This window comes from Haliotis rubra, unplaced genomic scaffold (assembly GCF_003918875.1).
Source record: "Haliotis rubra isolate DU_JTF1 unplaced genomic scaffold, ASM391887v1 Scf418, whole genome shotgun sequence".
NCBI classification, from domain to species: Eukaryota; Metazoa; Mollusca; class Gastropoda; order Lepetellida; family Haliotidae; genus Haliotis; species Haliotis rubra.
In genome coordinates, this window is record NW_025767100.1 from 183,649 (window position 1) to 205,838 (window position 22,190).

Genomic DNA, 22,190 nt, shown 5'->3' on the forward strand with positions numbered 1-22,190 from the left:
TGGACTGTTGTCTGTATATGTCCCTGTGTGTAGACTGTTGTCTGTATATGTCCCTGTGTGTAGACTGTTATCTGTATATGTCCCTGTGTGTAGACTGTTGTCTGTATGTGTCCCTGTGTGTAGACTGTTGTCTGTATATGTCCCTGTGTGTGGACTGTTGTCTCTATATGTCCCTGTGTGTAGACTGTTATCTGTATATGTCCAAATACTACCTTGGCTCTATATCAAACAACACACGTAACGCTATACGTTAATACCAAATACTACCTTGGCTCTATATCTAAGAACACACGTAACGCTATACTTTAATGCCAAATACTACCTTGGCTCTATTTCTAACAACACACGTAACGCTATACGTTAATGCCAAATACTCCCCTGGCTCGATATCTAACAACACACGTAACGCTATACGTTAATGCCAAATGCTACCTTGGCTCTATATTTAACAACACACGTAACGCTATACGTTAATGCCAAATACTACCTTGGCTCTATATCTAACAACACACACGTAAAGCTATACGTTAATGCCAAATACTACCTTGGCTCTATATTTAACTACCACACGTAACGCTATACGTTAATGCCAAATACTCTCCTGGCTCTATATCTAACAACACACGTAACGCTATACGTTAATGCCAAATACTGCCTTGGCTCTATATCTAACAACACACGTAACGCTATACGTTAATGCCAAATACTACCTTGGCTCTATATTTAACAACACACGTAACGCTATACGTTAATGCCAAATACTCTCCTGGCTCTATATCTAACAACACACATAACGCTATACGTTAATGCTAAATACTACCTTGGCTCTATATCTAACAATACACGTACGTTTACGTGATGATGTATGTTGTTTTTGAGAAATCCATGAGTATTGACATTATATATGTAACTGAAGTATTTTTGAGTTGATGTATCTGATGTATCTTAAACAGGGTTGACAATCCACATCTTTCTATGATCGACTGTTATGTACGTGTGAGGAAGACAGGCTATGTGTTGTGACATGTTTATTTTTTAGCCTTATTATCATTGCATAGGTTTCAGAGTGTTGTTTCAGAATGTTGTTTGGATTAAGAGTTGTTTATGAAAGTGATATACATCGAATATGCCTTGCCAAACTGTGATATTAGAATCCCCAGTATTCAGAACTGTGCTTGTAAGTCTAAGAAGTCACGTGATGTGCATGACCAAGTTTTTGACACAATGCCGCTCCGAGACGTAATACGTCCCTGCAACACACTTGCTGGTAGAGCAGCCAGGTAATCATTAAGCGTGACGTAATACGTCCCTGCAACACACTTGCTGGTAGAACAGCCAGGTAATCATTAAGCGTGACGTAATACGTCCCTGCAACACACTTGCTGGTAGAACAGCCAGGAAATCATTAAGCGTGACGTAATACGTCCCTGCAACACACGTACTGGTAGAACAGCCAGGTAATCATTAAGCGTGTGTAGTGAAATTTCCACACCTGGCTGTTCTACCAGCAAGTGGTCCCCCTCTCGTACAAAATAGCGAAAAGTGACAACAAAATAATGGTCGTCTGTTAAACAACTTTTTTTATTCGGTTGTACAAAATTATGAGAAAAATCTTCAGAGTTGGTCTGTGACTGTACAAAATTTGGTTTTGTTGCAATTATTATATTTTGTGTCAGTGAGCAATTCATGGTCTCAAATGAAATCAAACGGAGTGTAGTCGTGGTGAGTTCTATCAGTATTTCTTGACTATTGTTGATAACTATTCTCATGAATTTCATAGCGTTGTTGATACTGACATTGATGGCGCGGTAGAAAAGATAAACGCATTATTTGATTACTGTTTTAATGCTATCATAAATATAACCCATGAGTATACATAAAATGAACAAAACATATAAACAGCAACCCAAGTGGTTTGAAAGTGAATGCCCATATATATAATCTGTTAAATAAATTCAGGAAAACAAACAACAGTGTACATTGCCAATTTTCATTGTACTAGATTTTGAAAAACTATTAAGGGTGACTGTCAAAATATTCATGATGAGAAACAAGGCATTACACCGCAATCATGGTATGAATACTTTAAACAACTTCTTAACCCAGATGTGAGCATTAATAATGATTTCAATGATCATGTAACCGGCTTTCTCTCAAATCACAATATGGAGGAGTGTGAATATTGCAGTGAGTCTGATATTAAAATGGCGACCACTATAACAGAACAAGAAATTTTACGGGCGATAACTAATCTGAAGAATGGTACGGCTCCAGGGGAAGATGGCATTTCCGCCGAAGCCATAAAAGAAACATGTACCATTATTCTACCTCTTTTAAATAAGTTATTTGACAGAATTCTTGATCCTTCCCATCATCGTGGAAATCAGGGTAAGTGGTACCTCTTTATAAGGCAGGCCACAAACTGACCCAGGAAACTATAGAGGAATTGCAATACTTGATGTAATCAGAAAACGTTTCTTAACGATAATAAATGTCAGAAGTAAGTTTCGGATTTATTTCGGAATCCCAGGCGGGCCTTACAAAAGGTTATACCACTAGTGGTCAAGCCTTTATCCTACATTCAGTAGCCCATAAGTATATAAGAAAGAAAAGGGACAAATTTTATTGAATCTTTGTCATCTTTCAAAAAAGCGTTCGACTCTGTACACAGGAATTATTTATGTATCTGCTATTACAAAGAGGTATTCATGGAAAGATACATAATGTACTGAAAACTATATATCAAAATGTAAAAGTGTCACGTGGAGTGCGTCTGGGGTGCATATTGTCACCAGCACTTTTTATAATGTATATTGATGAACTTGAAAATGACATATTAATATTTTATACCAGTAGCATATTCATTGATAATCTCCACAACCATCATCTATACTTCTGTTTGCAGATGATGATGCAATATTTGCAGATACTGTTTTAAATCTTCAGGAAAACATGATATTCTAGTAACATACACGTGCTGTGAGAAATGGGGATTAGAAATATATCCTAGGAAAACGAAAGTTGTAGTTTTCAAACAGGGGAATCCCTATATAAACATGGTAAATGGTATATCAAGGGCGAAAAATTAGAAGTAACGTCTTATTATAAATATCTAGGCATTGTCTTTTAATACAGGAACATTTTAACTAAAGCGTTTGAGATATTATCCCAACAGGCTGAAAAGGCATTATTCCCAATCAAACGTTTCATGAACAAATTAAAAACCTTGTCTGTGAATCGGCTTTCAAGCTATTTGAAGGGAAAATTAAGCCGATTTTGTTGTATGGCGCAGAATTATGGGGTTGGGAAACCCGAAAACCTATTGAAAAGGTCCACACAAGCTTTTTAAAAAATATTTTACAATTTGGCTCTAGATCCCCAAACAAAGCAGCTTTAGCTGAGTGCGCGCGATATCCGTTAATTTTGTACGCTAATGTTAGATTACTTATATTTTGGATCATGTTTCTCAGATATACCAAGAAGTGTCATGAAATGTTAAAACGATTTGGCGAATCTGGCGACAAAAACTGGGTTTCGAAAGTTCAGGAAACTGCTTTGCAAATATGGATTTGACTATTTATGGACATCCCAGAATATTGATAACAAAAAATACTTTCTAGAAATTTTCAGCAACGATGTAAAGATGTATATTTCCAAGAGTGGAGCAACGCATCATCCATATCAAACTGATCAAACAGAACTACTACCCTGACAACTGTTTATTTATCAATAATGTCGGAGATGCCTGGCAAAACCGCGTTGTAATATATATATGGTTTCAATATGAATTCCTATAATTATTACACAAAATTAGATACATCTTGCTCTTATTGCAAAGCACAGATAGAAGATGAACTCCATGTCATCCTGGTATGCCCAGCTTATAACGATTTGCGTATCAAATGTATTCCAGCCTATTATTATCACCACCCACATATGTATGAACTGATCTACATGTTTGCCAACGTTGATAATGATAAGCTATTTAACCTTTAGTTTGTATTGATAAGGTGTTTTATTGATAAGGTGTTTAAACTAAGAAATAATGCAAAAGCATCATGTTAAATACAAATGAATCTTGTTAGTGGCGCAGTATGTATGTTCACCCATATTATAGACATGTTGTACTGCTGCCCCATGAATATTTATACGACATACAAGCTGTACCTACATCTTAAAAGTACCCCGAACCCTGCCCGAGGATTTATCACACAGCTCACTTACGGTGTACCCATGCTAACTCCGTTCTGCGCATGACGGAAGTGTTATCTGGGTTGCTTGAAGAGGGTGTTGACGTAACACATATCAGCCTGTGAGTTCCAGTACCGGTAATGGTGGTATCTTCTGCAACTGTTCTTGTGGTAGAACTGGAATCCATTCTCCCTCAGGCTCATGTAGGCATTGTACATATCCTGGAAATGATTTCTGAATGGTTCGTTTGGGAAGATGTGCCACTCCACCAGAAACTGGCGAATTTGGGGAAACAGCCCGTCCTTCATGATGTTGGCTGTCACAGCCCACTCGTACACCTCGATATCGATCTTCAATACATCGATCACACGCTGCCAATGAAAACAGACACAGGTCACGTTACATACCCAGAGTGCTGAAACAGTTTGGTAATAATGTGACCAGATATAGAGATATAGATTTTCAAACGGATGGTTAATAGCAGAGACCGTATAATAAACTCAAGGGCGAAAGAAATAATGTTTTATCTTTTATCGTAACTTTGTATTTTTTTCAATGAAAAACGGGTTGAAACAACTTCCCCGAACGCAACCAACATACACTACGTATTGAATTGCACGAGATTCATGTAATTTGTGTAAAATGTTAAATTTGCACCGTGTTTTGCGAAATCCCTTCGTAAAAAGCCGTATTGAATTCAGGTATAAAATGTGTAGAGAAATTATGTATTCCATTATCACATCGTATGGTAGAAAGGAAACATGCCGAGGCTAACAGCACAGCAGAGAGAACGAGTTATTGGTTTGCTGGATTTGGGAGCGACGCAGTCCCATGTTGCAAGGTTGATTAACTGTTCAACGCGAACAATACTGAGATTGGTGAGCCGTTACAGACGGACGGGTGACACGCCGGCAAAGGCCTTGAAGTGGACGCCCAAGAGTCACGCACGCACGCACGCACGCACGCACGCACGCACGCAGAGCTCGCACGCACGCACGCACGCACGCAGAGCTCGATCTCCCGACTTGTCCCCGATTGAACACCTGTGGGACCACCTTAGACGACAAATCAACAAGTGACAACTACCCATACAGACAAGAGAGGCGTTTGCACAGGCCCTACAGGAAGAATGGCGGAGAATCCCGATACATGTGATCAGACGACGACATTATCCGCTAGACGTCGTGTTCATGCTTGCATACAAGCCAGGGGTGACCACACGATATTAACTGTATTAAAATGTCTGTCTTCACTTTAGAGCCGGTGATGATGAAACAGATGGTGCTCGAATACCGGACAGTCAACTGTCATTGATTAAATTGTACACTGTGTGATCATTCATATCTGTAGTTAACACTTTCATCATTCAGAATGTTGTAAAACCATTAATGTTCCAAATATGATTGTTACATTTCCCAAATATGAGTTTGTTGTTTTGTGACATGTTAAAAAAGCGAGGTGACGTTTCTTTCGCCCGTGAGTTTAGATCATATATGGTCTCTGTTAATAGTTAACTTGATAGTTCGGGTACAAAGTATTTGTTAAAGGATCATGTGTGATTGAAAAACATTCAGTATTTCAGTATTTCAGGTACCGTTTGTATACAACAGTATTTCAGGTACCGTTAGTATACAACAGTAGTTCAGGTACAGTTAGTATAGAACAGTATTTCACCTACACTTAGTATACAACAGTAGTTCACCTACACGTAGTATACATCAGTAGTTCACCTACACTTAGTATACAACAGTAGTTCACCTACACTTAGTATACAACAGTAGTTCACGTACACTTGGTATAGAACAGTATTTCACCTACACTTAGTATAGAACAGTATTTCTGGTACACTTAGTATACAACAGTATTTCAGGTACACTTGGTATAACTATTCACAACAAATTCCAATGACAACGTCAACGTAGGACTACAAACCTTCTCATGCCCCAGTAGCTTCATAATGGACTTCAGCGTTCGGACCTTCCAGCTGCTGGAATGACGGACGTACCAGTCAAAGTTGGGGTGGAATGAGTCGGTGTCGGAGGCACCTAGACCCATGTTTTTGAAGAACACCCCTTCGGAATGTCGGTGGTCTGTTACCCCCATACTGAAACAGTGAGTGAGTGAGTGAGTGGGTGAGTGGGGTGAGTGGGGTGAGTGAGTGGAGTGAGTGAGTGAGTGAGTGAGTGAGTGAGTGAGTGAGTGAGTGAGTGAGTGAGTGAGTGAGTGAGTGAGTGAGTGGTGGTGGGTGAGTGGGTGAGTGAGTGAGTGAGTGAGTGGAGAGTGAGTGAGTGAGAGAGGTGGAGTGGGTGGGTGGGTGGGTGGGTGGGTGGGTGGGTGGGTGGGTGGGTGGGTGGGTGGGTGGGTGGGTGGGTGAGTGGGTGAGTGAGTGGGTGAGTGAGTGGGTGAGGAGGGAGGGGAGGGAGGGAGGGAGGGAGGGAGGGAGGGAGGGCGTGTCAGCTGCTGTTGATGGATAGTTTAAGAAGTTTTAGTCCAGCACAAACGTAAGTTAGCTACGACACTGTTATCCTGTGTATTTGTATGTGGCAGTGTTATTCATGGATAAAAACTCTGAATATGTTTAATTTTGATGGAAAAAAATAATCTCATTAAAAGCTACAAGGAGCCTCAGTGAGATGGGAGATTCAGAACTTTGAAGAATTCTGGACTTGCTTTATTTAGGGCAAAAGCATTGCAGAAGGGGCTCGGCGAATGGGATACACTATGCGGTTCGGAGACTGTGAGACAAGAGACCAATATCGGTATACATGTATGGGCTCTGGTGGGACAGACTATTCATGGTCGAACAGGGTATCAAGTGTTTTACATTATCTCTGCTGGAATTCAAGGGGAGGGGGAGGGGTGTCAGTGGTGGCCTATATTTAGATTTGTACCATGCTTAGATTGAGCGCTCCTAGTATTGCATGATCCAGTATAGTCTGACCAAATCCTTCAACGGGCTGATTATAGTGAACACGTAACATTTCAAATAACGACTTTCATACATTAACCGCAGGTGGCAAATGATATATGGTAAAGACCTACAACCAGGCTGACATGCGTTTTGTTGTTGATGACCTACAGCGTTCGTTAGGGATGCTCTCGGGTGATAGTTCAGGATGGTGGACAACAGACGGAAGACAAGAGTAGATTTGAATACAGCGGCAGCCATGTTTATTATGGTTGGGGTGAGGGTGACTTTGTGTTCATAATGGATTCTAATGTCTGTAAACTTGGGCTATTTAGCTGAATAATTCCAATTCTACTTTAATTTTGTACTCGTTCACTCACATATCCGAATTTACAGAGTGAACAGTTTTTGCTGACAAAATCCGATCTAATATGTCAATTCTAGGGGATTCCCCAAATTCACAACGAGGCGCTCCTTGCTGGTACGAAACCCAGTTTGTTTGGTGGCTGAAGCACACTGTCCCGCGGGACTACATGAGCTAATTAAAACACGGCTTGGCGACTTCCGGTTTTGTGTCCCATCAGCGGACATTTGGAGTTTAGTCGGCTCCGCCGGTTGCTATGGTGATTGCAAATTCAAAATGGATGTCTTAGTATACCAGCCTTTACTTAAATTGAACTGCTTTTATTCGTTATTATAACCTTACAAAGATACAGATATATTATGGAGATGGATGGTCATACTTATCACCAGGACTTCCACACGAACACCAACCTTGGGTCAAAGCTGTACACAGTGCACCCTCTTTCTGCCATCGCGTCATCGAAGCTGAAGTCATTGTCTATACTGAAATGGTAGAGTCCAGATTAAAAGAGATCCCGGATGTCGGACTAATGCACCTAATGAAGATTGTTTTAGAGAACATGCCGTTTGTGAGCCAGTACTATTACAATATGAACATCACATAAACACTCTCTCTCCTTAAAACTATAATGATATTCGCTCTCTCAAATCCATCTACTAATTCACTCACTCTCCTCTATTTCAGCTATCTCTATTAATGTCATCTCTTATGTAGTTTCAAAGAAAACATTTCGTTCGTGAGCCTATATTATCATAATCTGAACATCATATATACACTGTCACTCTCCTTAAAACTATCATTAATAGCTCTTTCAATCAATCCACTAACTCACCCGAAAACACTCTTAATTCACTCCACTCCACTCCACTCCTCTCCACTCCACTCCACTCCACTCCACTCCACTCCACTCCACTCCGCTCCTTTCCTCTCCACTACACTCCACTCACCCAAAGGAGTACACAAGACAGGGGTCCCTTGGTTTGTAGTCCTCGTCCCAGCACACCGGCCAGTTGCCCATGAATTCCTTGTTCTGACACTGGTAGCCGTCAGCGCTGTCCATGTCCCTGAAACACCCGACCACCACATGGTGCTGCTTTACAAGTATACTGTTACCGTAACAGATTGTTTCTAACAATGAACCCGAATCTCCCTTCCCCCAGCTACCCCGAGAATGTCCCCCAGTAAATCAGACTCACCATTCTATTAGACACGCCCACTGCCACCACAGTGATGCGTTCGTTCGAGGCGTTTCACCTGAAATGGAAAACAATTAAAAATGGGTTTTGATGCTGTTTTGTGTTCGTTGATTGTTGACTTTCTTATAATGTATAATGTTCTGATCTCAATCCTAAGATGGAGAAATGACCTAACGCAACACCATTGAGGATGTTAACTAGTATTTATACTGTTAGGTTTACGGAAGTCAAGAGGATCAATACTTGGATACTCCAAGCTTGACTTCACTTGGCCTAATTGTTATGAATAGGTTATCAGATTAAGTCAGGAGTACGAAGTCACATTTTCTTGGAGGTACATACCGTTCATGATTTTTCTTTTCACTTCAAATTACATTCAATGACCTGCCTCTCTTGTGGCACTAAACCACATTCACTCACTCACATTTCTATACCATCACCTGCCTCTCTTGTGGCACTAAACCACATTCACTCACTCATCTTTCTATACCATCACCTGCTTCACTTGTGGCACTAAACTTCATTCATTCACCTTTCTATACCATCACCTGCCTCTCTTGTGGCACTAAACCACATTCACTCACTCACCTTTCTATACCATCACCTGCTTCACTTGTGGCACTAAACCACATTCACTCACTCACCTTTCTATACCATCACCTGCCTCTCTTGTGGCATCAAACCACATTCACTCACTCACCTTTCTATACCATCACCTGCTTCTCTTGTGGCACTAAACGACATTCATTCACCTTTCTATACCATCACCTGCATCTCTTGTGGCATCAAACGACATTCACTCACTCACCTTTCTATACCATCACCTGCATCTCTTGTGGCATCAAACGACATTCACTCACTCACCTTTCTATACCTCACCTTTCTATTACCATCACCACCTGCATCTCTTGTGGCATCAAACGACATTCACTCACTCACCTTTCTATACCATCACCTGCATCTCTTGTGGCACTAAACGACATTCACTCACTCACCTTTCTATACCATCACCTGCATCTCTTGTGGCATCAAACGACATACACTCACTCACCTTTCTATACCATCGCCTGCTTCTCTTGTGGCACTGAACGACATTGAATCACCTTTCTATACCATCACCTGCTGCACTTGTGGCACTAACATATTCACTCACCTTTCCATACCATCACCTGCCTCTCTTGTGGCACTAAACGACATTCACTCACTCACCTTTCTATACCATCACCTGCATCTCTTGTGTTATCAAGCGACATTCACTCACTCACCTTTCTATACCATCACCTGCATCTATTGTGGCACTAAACGACATTCACTTACTTACCTTTCTATACCATCACCTGCCTCTCTTGTGGCATCAAACGACATACACTCACTCACCTTTTTATACCATCACCTGCTTCTCTTGTGTCATCAAACGACATTTACTCACTCACCTTTCTATACCATCACCTGCCTCTCTTGTGGCATCAAACGACATTCACTCACTCACCTTTCTATACCATCACCTGCATCTCTTGTGTTATCAAGCGACATTCACTCACTCACCTTTCTATACCATCACCTGCCTCTCTTGTGGCATCAAACGACATTCACTCACTCACCTTTCTATACCATCACCTGCATCTCTTGTGTTATCAAGCGACATTCACTCACTCACCTTTCTATACCATCACCTGCATCTCTTGTGGCACTAAACGACATTCACTTACTTACCTTTCTATACCATCACCTGCATCTATTGTGGCACTAAACGACATTCACTTACTTACCTTTCTATACCATCACCTGCAACTCTTGTGGCACTAAACGACATTCACTTACTTACCTTTCTATACCATCACCTGCCTCTCTTGTGGCATCAAACGACATTCACTTACTCACCTTTCCATATCTCACACAGGTCAGGGGTGGTTGGGATCAAGATCGGCAAGTTCATCACTGCAATAATTGTAATTATTACGAAGCAAACGAGGGTGAGCAGGAGCCGGAGACTCTCACGTGACTTGACCTCATTCCAAACTGTGCTGGCCAAATGGACGAATGGTCGGAACTTACGTAACATTCTGCGTCTAAATAACTGTAAAAGAGAATAACAGGAATCACACTTGTAGTCAACATACACTGGCCCAAAAAAGAAACGCATAGGTGAAAATCCAGTGTTATCAGTGATTCCTTAATAACTTAAATTACACAAAAAGTAATGATAATAGAGCAATAGAAATTCACACAGGTATTGGGACATGTGTATCCAAAAACATACAGTCATTCACAGTGGTATTGAGAGTCTCTGTTTTGATGGCACGGTCACAAAGTCAGTCGGATCCGCCGTTGTGGGATTCTTCTCCACTCATCCTGCAACGCATCGACAAGCTGTTGACGTGTCTGTGGTTGCGGCTGTCGGCGTCGTACACGTTGATCCAATTGGTCCCACAAATGTTCAATTGGGTTAAAATCCGGAGATTTTGAAGGCCATGGAAGAACTGTAATGTTGTTGATGGCAAGGAAATCTGTTGTAATGCGTGCTGTATGCGGTCTTGCGTTGTCATACTGGGAAATTTCTCTTCTAGCGTCAATTACGGGAATAACATGACGTACCAGGATTTCATCACGATAGCGCACAGCATTCAAATTCCCTTGGACATGCACCAGCTCTGTTCTGTCATTCCCAGATATTCCCGCCCACATCATTACACATCCGCCTCCGTTTCTGTCGACCTCACGAACACACTGTCGAGCATATCTTTCATTTCGACGTCTGTAAATCCGCATCCTGCCATCATGTCGATACAGCATAAACCGCGACTCGTCGCTGAACCAGATCCTCCTCCAGTTCAAGACGGTCCATGGCCGAACGTTCCTGCTCCATTGAGGACGTGCACGACGATGGTGGTGTCGCAGAACAGGTTCTGTAGGTGGTCGCATCGGTCGGATTCCATGCTCTCTTAGGCGATTCCTGATGGTTTGTGCAGAGACTCAACGCAGCCCAGGAACATTGTCGGCGGTGTACGCTGCAGTGACTGTCCGATTTCGAAGATGAAACACCCGGATGAAGCGGTCTTGCGCTGGAGTTGTCACCATTGGTCTCCCACTCCTAGGACGATCTCTGGTCGAGTTGTGCTGCGTGTAGCGCTGCCAGAGACGGGAAATCGTACTCTGCCTCACGTTTAGATGTCTGGCAACTGATGACTGGCTTTCTCCAGCTTCCAAGTGTTCAATGGCTCTGTTTCTGCTTTCGTCGTTTAGTCGTGGCATCTTGAGGGTTGCATATACAGAATTTCGTAGAATGAATCGCAACAGGACTGCTGGCTTTTTATACCCATCAGTATCAAGATTCAGATCCCGAATTTGCACGTGCATCATGCTTTCAGGATTTTTCTACATGCAGATTATACGGGCATTTTTTCAAGGTGCTGTGGTTTGGCGAATAATCACCAAAGGTTGTTTTTGCGTGTGTTGGATAATTGTATGGGCTATATTCACACTTAATATTAACATTGACAGTCATTCCATGCCATATTTTTCGAAACAATCTCCTTTGAAGATCAGAATTCAGCTATGCGTTTCTTTTTTGGGCCAGTGTACAATCGCGTCATCGAAACTGAAGTCATTGCATATACTGTAACAATAAGGTCGATATTGGTCCCGCATTTGAGCATCATGTATACACTCGCCAAGTATGTCAGATCTCTCTTCAATTACTCGGGGGCGGTGGGGTAGCCGAATGGTAAAGGCGTCCGCTCGTCACGCCGAAGACACGGGTTCGATTCCCTACATAGGCAAAATTGGTGAAGCCCATTTCCGCTGTGATATTGCTGGAATAATGCTAAATGCGGCATAAGACTAAACTCACCCACTCACTCACTTGACATACTCGACTGCACACCAGGGAGTAAAAAAAAATATACTGTTGTCCACAGTATAACCCATCCAGACACAACCTACACGACTGTAGTCCACAGTATAACCCATAAAGAGACAACCTACACGACTGTAGTCCACAGTATAACCCATCCAGACACAACCTACACGATTGTAGTCCACAGCATAACCCATCCGAGACACAACCTACACGACTTCAGTCCACAGTATAACCCATCCAGACACAACCTACACGACTGTAGTCCACAGCATAACCCATCCAGACACAACCTACACGATTGTAGTCCACAGTATAACCCATCCAGACACAACCTACACGACTGTAGTCCACAGTATAACCCATCCAGACACAACCTACACGACTGTAGTCCACAGAATAACCCATCCAGACACAACCTACACGACTGTAGTTCACGGTATAACCCATAAAGACACAACCTACACGACTGTAGTCCACAGTATAACCCATCCAGACACATCCTACACGATGGTAGTCCACAGTATAACCCATCCAGACACAACCTACACGACTGTAGTCCACTGTATAACCCATCCAGACACAACCTACACGATTGTAGTCCACAGTATAACCCATCCAGACACAACCTACACGATTGTAGTCCACAGTATAACCCATAAAGATACAACCTACACGACTGTAGTCCACAGTATAACCCATCCAGACACAACCTACACGACTGTAGTCCACAGTATAACCCATCCAGACACAACCTACACGATTGTAGTCCACAGTATAACCCATCCAGACACAACCTACACGATTGTAGTCCACAGTATAACCCATAAAGATACAACCTACACGACTGTAGTCCACAGTATAACCCATCCAGACACAACCTACACGACTGTAGTCCACAGTATAACCCATCCAGACACAACCTACACGATTGTAGTCCACAGTATAACCCATAAAGACACAACCTACACGACTGAAGTCCACAGTATAACCCATCCAGACATAACCTACACGACTGTAGTCCACAGTATAACCCATATAGACACAACCTACACGACTGTAGTCCACAGTATAACCCATATAGACACAACCTACACGATTGTAGTCCACAGTATAACCCATATAGACACAACCTACACGATTGTAGTCCACAGTATAACCCATCCAGACACAACCGACACGACTGTAGTCCACAGTATAACCCATCCAGACACAACCTACACGACTGTAGTCCACAGTATACCCCATAAAGACACAACCTACACGACTGTAGTCCACAGTATAACCCATCCAGACACAACCTACACGATTGTAGTCCACAGTATAACCCATCCAGACACAACCGACACGACTGTAGTCCACAGTATAACCCATCCAGACACAACCTACACGATTGTAGTCCACAGTCCCAGGTAGCATGCCATCATCGGCCCGACATCGGCCCGACGTCGTGTGCAATATCGGCCCGACGTCGGCAAACTTCATCGGGCCGATGAAGTTTTGTTCATCGTATAGACGTCGGCCCAACGTTGGCAAACTTCAATGGCCCTGTATCGGCCCTGCATCGGCCCTACGTCGGCTCAACGTCGGCATACTTCATTGGCACTGCATCGGCCCAACGTCGTCATTTTATAGGCACTGCAATATTAAACTAACGGCAAAAGAAACGATACCAAGTCGAAAAAACTGGCATTACAAAACGACAAACCACCATTGTGTAAAAGGAAAGTGAATTTTGATAACAGGTGTATGGGCAACATGCATGTGCATACACATGCCCATACACCTGTTAGGCTGTTATTAAAATTCACTTTCCTTTTACACAATGGTGGTTTGTCGTTTTGTAATATCAGTGATTTCGACTTATCATCGTTTTCTTTTTACCCGTTAGTTTAGTTGCTCACTTCACTTCTCAACGGTGAATACATATTTGATAGCACGTACCACAATTCATAAATGAATACTATCTTAAATGTGTATCAAAACATATATGTAAATGTGAAGAAACATCCCCTAAACATATCATGTTTTTAAATCAATTTATTCATATGAATTTGTATGGTTCTAGAAACAGTGTGTTCTATGAACGTTTGGTTATAAAATTCAGTAACCACCAAAAAGGCTTCTGAAAACGTTCAGGAAACGTTGTAATAACATTTTCTGTCAAGATATGGATTTAACTTTTCAGTAAAACACTAACCGTTAACAATAAGGTTACATGTCTATAGAAAATAGACATTGTTACTCTTAACAAGGAACATAAAAAACAGAATGGCAGACATGTAGTCAACACTCTTTATTAATTTCTTTCAGAAAACGCGTACACTTTTCGAGATTATTTCAGAAGCTTCTTCTTTGGTTTCGACTTTATCCATTTTTCTGAAATATAGAAAACAAATGTATAGTATGTGTATTAAGTCAAATCAAGAGACAATAATCAGTTAATGAAGTCTTCCAGCACATATGTATATGCAAGTGTTTGATGGACACCAGCACACAATGGAAAATAATGGAAATCCTTGAATATATATATATAATATTATCAAATCACACTGCATAGCAACCACTACCCCACCACTCTTGTTGGTTAGAGGCTGAGGGCAGGTACAAATCCATTTTTTGCAATAAAATGCCAAAACGTCATCAACAAGTATATAGACAATGATATTTAACAGATGCACTTACGTTTACTGATTCACAGCTCCTGGATTATTTGATGTAATCCTCAATAAATCCATCACTTCTGTTTGCATCTGCCGGAATTCTTGTGTCTCATATTAACCCTTGCTGCAACAAAAATAACAGTGTTCCACATTATAACAAGTTACAACTTGAACTAGATTCCCCAAGCATATATAAATCTAGTTAGTCCGATGCTGAAATATATTGTGTAATAATTATAGCCTACAGTTTTTGGGGTCAACGTGTGTAGATTTAACACCAACGTGTATAAAGTTGGGTTGGAAATAACTCTGCCCCTTTACAACAGACATGGATTACTGGACAGCGCTTCTATACATTCTAACCTGGAATACAAACTTGAATTGATATATTAAATAGCTGTAACTAGCTACATGATTCACGTCTTACACGCGGGACAGTTACTGCTGCAGTATGATTTCGTTGCGAGCATTGTAACCAGATTCGTTCAGTTTTCGATCACTATATTTTTTTCTCATTGGCAAAATGTTTCGGTGAACCAAGTAAACCATAATAAATTTATTTGGTCTACATATCCTGAACAAAGACTAAGTAAATTTGAATAATTAATACTGTATCATGAAAAATCCATGGTGATCGAAAACCGAATGAACATTGCCGAGGACCGGTCATCGCCAACTCCCCGTTATAGCGCGGGAAACATATTTATTTCTGGCTCTCGTTTCCAAGAGAAATATAAATGTCCGAAAATGATAAACTGATTAGTTTGGGGAAAATTGAAGAATACACAATGTAAACACTTTACTTTGATAATATAGACCTAGCATTTTACTGAAAATAACGTGGGAATGTTAGACAAGCAAAACCACAACAACCATGGGGATGATTTAGTCAGCGTTACAGTAACTTACCAAGTATGCTTCGGTCATTTCTGACTGAACTTTTATTTTAAATAACGGGATACTTAGACTACGACAGTAACTAATAGCCTACAGTCAGGTGGACCAGAAAGTATTTGATTCCCCATTTTCGTGTTATAAGTTTGATGGAACTTTTCCCACCGACTGAAGTGAGCGAACTTTTCATAGCTTAGAAATTTGATAGTAAGGTGTAATGTTAAATTAAAAAATATTTATTTCAGAAATAACATGGAACAAAATTAATGTCGATAAGTGTCACTGGCTTGTGAGCTGTGCATACGCTTACTAGATCGAAAACCGAACGTAATAGCGACAAATGTCCGCCTGACATGAACTCTGGTTAAGAACATACTGCTTGCCATTGATAGCTGAATAAAGTTTTGTATCCAACATTAATATGGTGCAAACTCCCTTAGGTCTCCTTCACAACAACATACATAATACTTTCTGTTGGAAGCCTAACAACACTGAATCTAACAGATCGTGTACGGCTGCTCAAAACATCGCGATTTCTGAGTAGCACGATCGAGTGAATATCAAAATGTGGGACACCTGCAGTTTACGGGTCCCCAGACCCGGAAGTAGAAATGTATTCTTTATAGCTCGCGCTTTGCGCGAGCACGCGCCGAAGGCGCATTTGCTGCCTTCGGCAGTAAGTGACGCGCGTAGCGCGTCATATATATAGATAGAGAAGCACGCGAGAGCGGGCTGATCTCCGTTAGGAGACATTTTAGACGAAATTAGAGGTCATTTTCGTGTTCACTGGCAAAAGTTTAATTTCGTCTGAAAGACGATAGTTTTAAACACGAATTTTAGTAATGCTCCAAAACATCAATCCAATCGTTAGTAATCAAGGGGGAAATCCCGATGACGTTCCTTTTATTTGATTGGTCAGTTGTGGACGCACGTGTCGAATGTTACAAATAAGGTAGTGGGTTACTACGACTGCCACAACTTTAACGCGCACGGTTGGTGAGTTGTATTTTGCTTGTCGCTTGATTTCAATCTTGTTTATTTGACTTGCTTAGCTATGGCTGTAAGGAGAATGGTGTATGATGATTTGTATGAGCTGTGTAGAGATGAGAGAAAGTTGATGGATTGGTTGGAAGCGTTTGGTTTGATTGGAAATTTCAGTGGGAAGTGTGTGAAGTGTGACAGTGGGAGTATAGGAAAGCGAAAGGATTCGAGTCGGAGTGAGGGTTATGTGTGGCGTTGTTCAAATAAAATATGCAATCATAAAATTGTAGCAAGGCGTGATTCTTGGTTTTTTAAGTCTCATTTGTCCGTTAGTGAAATTATGAAATTGACATTTTATTGGGTTTATCAAGTGAGAGAGAATTTTGTGAGAGTGCAGTTGCGTCTGGGGTCTGACCACACTTTGGTTGATTGGTTTAATTATTGTAGAGATGTGTGTTTGTTTGTGATGGAAGAGGAGAATGAGATGATAGGTGGGCCAGGGATTGAAGTTGAGATTGATGAGAGTAAGTTTGGGAAGCGTAAGTTTCACCGAGGAAGGCGAGTGGATGGTGTGTGGGTGTTTGGGGGTATCGAGAAAGAAAGTAACCGGATGTTTTTGGAAGTTGTGGAGAAGCGTGATGCAGATACCATTTTGAGTGTGCTGAGAAAGTGGGTGCGACCAGGATCGATAATTCATTCTGATTGTTGGAAGGCGTATGCTAGGCTGAATGAGATGGGATACGAGCATGTGACAGTGAATCATAGTAAGGAATTTGTGAATGCAGAGAATGGTGCGTGCACTAATAAAATTGAGAGTACGTGGAGAGCGGTGAAAGCGTCCCTGCCCAGGTATGGAACTACGAAAGGATTGTATGATAGTTATTTTGTTGAGTACACTGTGAGGAAGAAATATTTACGTTGTTCTGACGATCCTTTCGTTACATTTCTTACTTTTATCCGCCGTGTATTTGACCCCAAAACCCATCAATATTTTAAAATAGCTGAAACTGGAAATAAAGAAAATGACATCCCCCAAAATGAAAGCTCACACGATGTATTTAATTCAAGTGCGGATTTGTTCTTGTGAGGTAAGTCAATTCAATTGAGGCGCAGATTTGTTCTTGTAATATAAGGTAAGTGAAGCGTTTCGATATTTGTTATCACGCTGTGCTACATCATGTTAACTTACCTGTTTTGTTTATTGTATTGATTAGTATCCAAGGGTAATTGAATGGACCAAACAGCGATGTTGTTATTCGCTGGAGCAAACAAAAAATGGCGTCAGCGTTAGTGCTCGCTTCGATGTAAATATGGCTTCTGCGCATGTCTGTAGCTAAACTTCCGGGGACCCGTAAAGTGCAGTCTACCCCAAAATGTACATAAACATAACAACAACCGTGTAGTGACTGTAAAGTTAACTTACCGCAACCGAGGTCAGATCGATGATACTGTTCCATTTGTTGCTGCACAATGACATTGTTGTACCGTCCTCAATAAACTTCAACTAAGATGGCGGGTGCGAAAATATGACATGACGGTGTGACGTCATTCCGACGTCCATTCCCGCGGTAACATTTCTTTCTTCATGAACAACTTTTAATAATTAAATGAATAATTAATGCTTTTAAATAGTTGAGAGAATTGTTTTAAGATTGTGACTGTGTTTTGACGAAAATATTTTAGTTAAATCAGTTTGAAACTTTATGAACATATTTGGAAAATGTTATGTGTTATCTGGGTTACATTGGCCCGCTGTCGGCCCAGCGCTGTTCAACGATGCCGATTTTAGCCGACGGTGCCGACTATCAGCCGACGTCGGGCCGATGATGGCATGCTACCTGGGGTATAACCCATCCAGACACAACCTACACGACTGTAGTCCACAGTATAACCCATATAGACACAACCTACACGACTGTAGTCCACAGTATAACCCATCCTGACACAACTTACGCAACTGAAGTCCACAGTATAACCCATCCAGACACAACCTACACGACTGTAGTCCAAAGTGTCACCAAACCTGACACAACGTGAGAGACTGGCACTGCAGTCAGTATAACTTGATACAAGTATTTCATTTGCAAAGCACCGTTCACTTCATCACACCACCAAACACATGAATATAAAGTACGGTTATTGTCATTGTGATGGCAACATCTGTGCCCCGCCCAATCCATACCGTAGCACCGGTAGAAAATATACCACGTGTGTATTCCCGTTTTCTTTGTTGAACAAAGTCTCCACACCAGCGTAGCAAACGGAGTCTGAAAAAGCAACGGAGATGGAAAAGTGACAAATATAACCAGGAAATATATTTATAACGAGGATTTGTAGATATGTTTCGTTTCTGATACATTTTGTTTCTCAAACTACATTTAGTGTAGATACACATGGCGATTGTATGCTATATTGATTATGTGTCTCTTACGAGTTTCACAAACACCTGTCACTGGAAGTGACATGTCAGTCCGAACGTCTTTTGTTGTGAAACCAGTCCTTGTATTTCTATTGATATATACTGAACATAAAACGAAACTTCACACTTAGAGAAATGAATTATATTGACAATGGGTTGTACCAGGTAGTTGATATAGGCAATATTGACTCTGTACCATGTGGGACTTTTCTTATAACATGTCATTCATTATAATCCACAGATTTTCATGAAGTTGAAGTCCAGACATCAGTGAGACACTCACACGCAATACTCCAGCTATATGGCGGCGGGCTGTAATCTGTAAATAATGGAGTCTGGACCAGACATTCCAATGATCAACAGCCAGGTACTGATATAATCAACATGCGTGTGTAGTGAAATTATAGTTTCACATGTGCAACTCACACGCCTGGCTGTTCTACCAGCAAGTGACACACACCCACTCCCCACCCACCCCAATAGCGAAAAGTGACAACAACATGATGACCGTGAATTATGAGACAAATCATCATAGTTGGTCTGTCGATTTCGTGTGACTGTGCAAAATGTGGTTTTGTTGCAAAATTAGATTTTGTGTTAGTGAGCAATTCATCGGTCTCAAATGAAATCAAACGTACTGTAGTGTTTTATCATTATGATCAGGCTGACAGTGGCTAATACATTTTATATTGTTGGATTGTTTTCGGGTGGCAGAGTTTAATCCCACTATGATTTGATTCACGCGAACATTGTAAGTACTCGGAGGACAATTTCTGTTTTAGACAAAGTTCTTAATAAGAAAGTAAAGTGTTGTATAATTCGAAATTCGAGAATGTTCTTAGTACGACGATAAAGCGTTCGCTCGTCACGCCGAAGGTCCGGGTTCGATTCCCCACATGGGTACAATGTGAAGCCAATTTCTGGTGTCCCCGCGGTGATTTTGCTGGATTATTGCTACAAGGGGCGTACAACCAAAGTCACTCACTCACCCTGAGCCTGTCAAACCCTGTAAACACATTGTTATTTCGGTGGGCTATGCATTGCATATGGTTTGCTGTCGTTTCTACAACGCATGCTAAACATAACAAGAAACTTCCCATGTGTTACTATATATATGTTCGTCATAAAACATACCACAGAGTAAGGCTGGGACGGGTAACCCGGATACCCGAGACGGGTGGGTAATGAGTTAGACCGGGGTACCCGTCTCACTACCCGGACCCGTTATGATCACGTGACTAATACATCAAACAATGCAGCATGTTATTTTTCGTGATTAAAGGGTTGTATTGTCTTTGAAGATTCAGACATAATTTACAGCCACCTGTTTTGAATATAATACATGCTTAAGAGATTGAAAAACTCGAAATTGTAGCCTTCAAACTGAAGAATACATTGCTATTCCTTACAAATTTGATGTCAAGAATCAACATAACGGGTATCAGGTTAGAGTAGAGTATCAGGAGGTGTGTACCCTACCACAGAGCGTGGTACTAATGGCATGGATAAATTGGTTTATGGAAGCAACATGAAGTTAGAAACGGATTGGGGATTGGGGATTCAGGATTCGAATCCCGAATCTGAATTTTTTGTTCGCATTCGGGATTCGAATCCCCAATCCCAAATCCGTTTCTAACTTCATGTTCCTGAAACAAGATTAGGCATCAAGCTGCGCTTGGTGCGCTTGGTGCACCCTCCACAGTCAACAGTGACGGGATGGGATCACTAGTGGATTCCATGGAGACCAGCAGCCTGTATTGGAGTTTGATCAGTGCCGCGTTACCCCTCCTACCTCTCACATTCACAGCAGCAAGGCAACGTTGTCTCATTGACCGGCAACACTCGTAAACACAGCATGAGCCAACCTGAGCCATCACTGTACCAACATGGCGCCCAGCACTCGATGACAGCAAGGCGCTAAAATTGCTGCTTATTTGACTACAGACAAAGAATCAGTTGGTATTACGACACCAGATGTTGCTGTCAATCAATACACATGTTTCAATCATTTCAAACAAACACAACATATATCAATACTGGAGAATCACTAATATCGACTTTTGAATGGGCGTGAAGGAAATAGTTTCAATAGCGTCCTATACACAATTGCGTTATTCATGAACGAAAAGTATGCACAAAATGCCCGGGATTAAAATGATAAAATTAACATTCGAGAACCCTTAATCTCTTATGACTGCAAGCTGGGACCAAGTCAATATCCTGCGCACCAGCAGTATATTGATATCTTGAGGGGTTCCTTAGACAAAGTGAGGTGAAATTGGGTTTTACGTCGTGCTTGAGAATATTTCGCTCATATGACAACGTGCATGCATGTGTATGTGTATGTGCGGCTGCTTGTACTAGCCCAGACTTAAGCTGGTTTTATAGTGCTAGCCCACTGAGATATCATGCCGCAGTGAAGCATGAATACCCCACTCAGACACATTATACTGACTCCGAGCCGACCAGTCCTTCTTGTACCCATTAATGCCGAGCGCCAGACAGGGACCAACAAGTACCATATTTTAACGTCTTTTTGGTATGACGCGGTCGGGGATCGAAACCGCGACCTTCCGCTCTCCGGGCGGACGCTCTAACCACTACACCACGGAGGCGGTCTGTAGACAAAGTAGATACGAAGACGTTTCATACTAAGTTTGTCTTTGTGCGTTTAGAGGTATCATGTACTTTCAACGATACTTATCAAGTCAACATATC

The 22,190-nt window shown here is 41.5% G+C and overlaps 1 protein-coding gene across 5 annotated transcripts; it reads right to left on the bottom strand.

Moving 5' to 3' along the window:
* Window positions 1-2,000: 2,000 nt before the first annotated feature.
* Window positions 2,001-21,383, bottom strand: LOC124288439. Of its 5 annotated transcripts, XM_046724956.1 has the most exons (9): window positions 21,265-21,383; window positions 19,236-19,320; window positions 10,541-10,736; window positions 8,660-8,717; window positions 8,411-8,527; window positions 7,874-7,945; window positions 6,124-6,295; window positions 4,227-4,562; window positions 2,001-3,903 (listed from the first exon to the last, which is right to left on the bottom strand). In XM_046724956.1, exons 1-8 carry the CDS (start codon window positions 21,327-21,329, stop codon window positions 4,266-4,268), a joined length of 1,062 nt encoding a protein of 353 aa, XP_046580912.1. In that variant the 5' UTR covers window positions 21,330-21,383; the 3' UTR covers window positions 2,001-3,903; window positions 4,227-4,265. The 5 variants fall into 5 exon arrangements, 1 of the variants encoding a protein (XP_046580912.1); XR_006901453.1 differs by lacking the exons at window positions 2,001-3,903; window positions 4,227-4,562; window positions 6,124-6,295; ... (4 more) ...; window positions 19,236-19,320; window positions 21,265-21,383 and adding exons at window positions 14,797-14,894; window positions 15,201-15,302; window positions 19,007-19,172; XR_006901452.1 differs by lacking the exons at window positions 2,001-3,903; window positions 4,227-4,562; window positions 6,124-6,295; ... (4 more) ...; window positions 19,236-19,320; window positions 21,265-21,383 and adding exons at window positions 14,797-14,894; window positions 15,201-15,302; window positions 18,477-18,596.
* Between the last annotated feature and the right edge of the window lie 807 nt (window positions 21,384-22,190).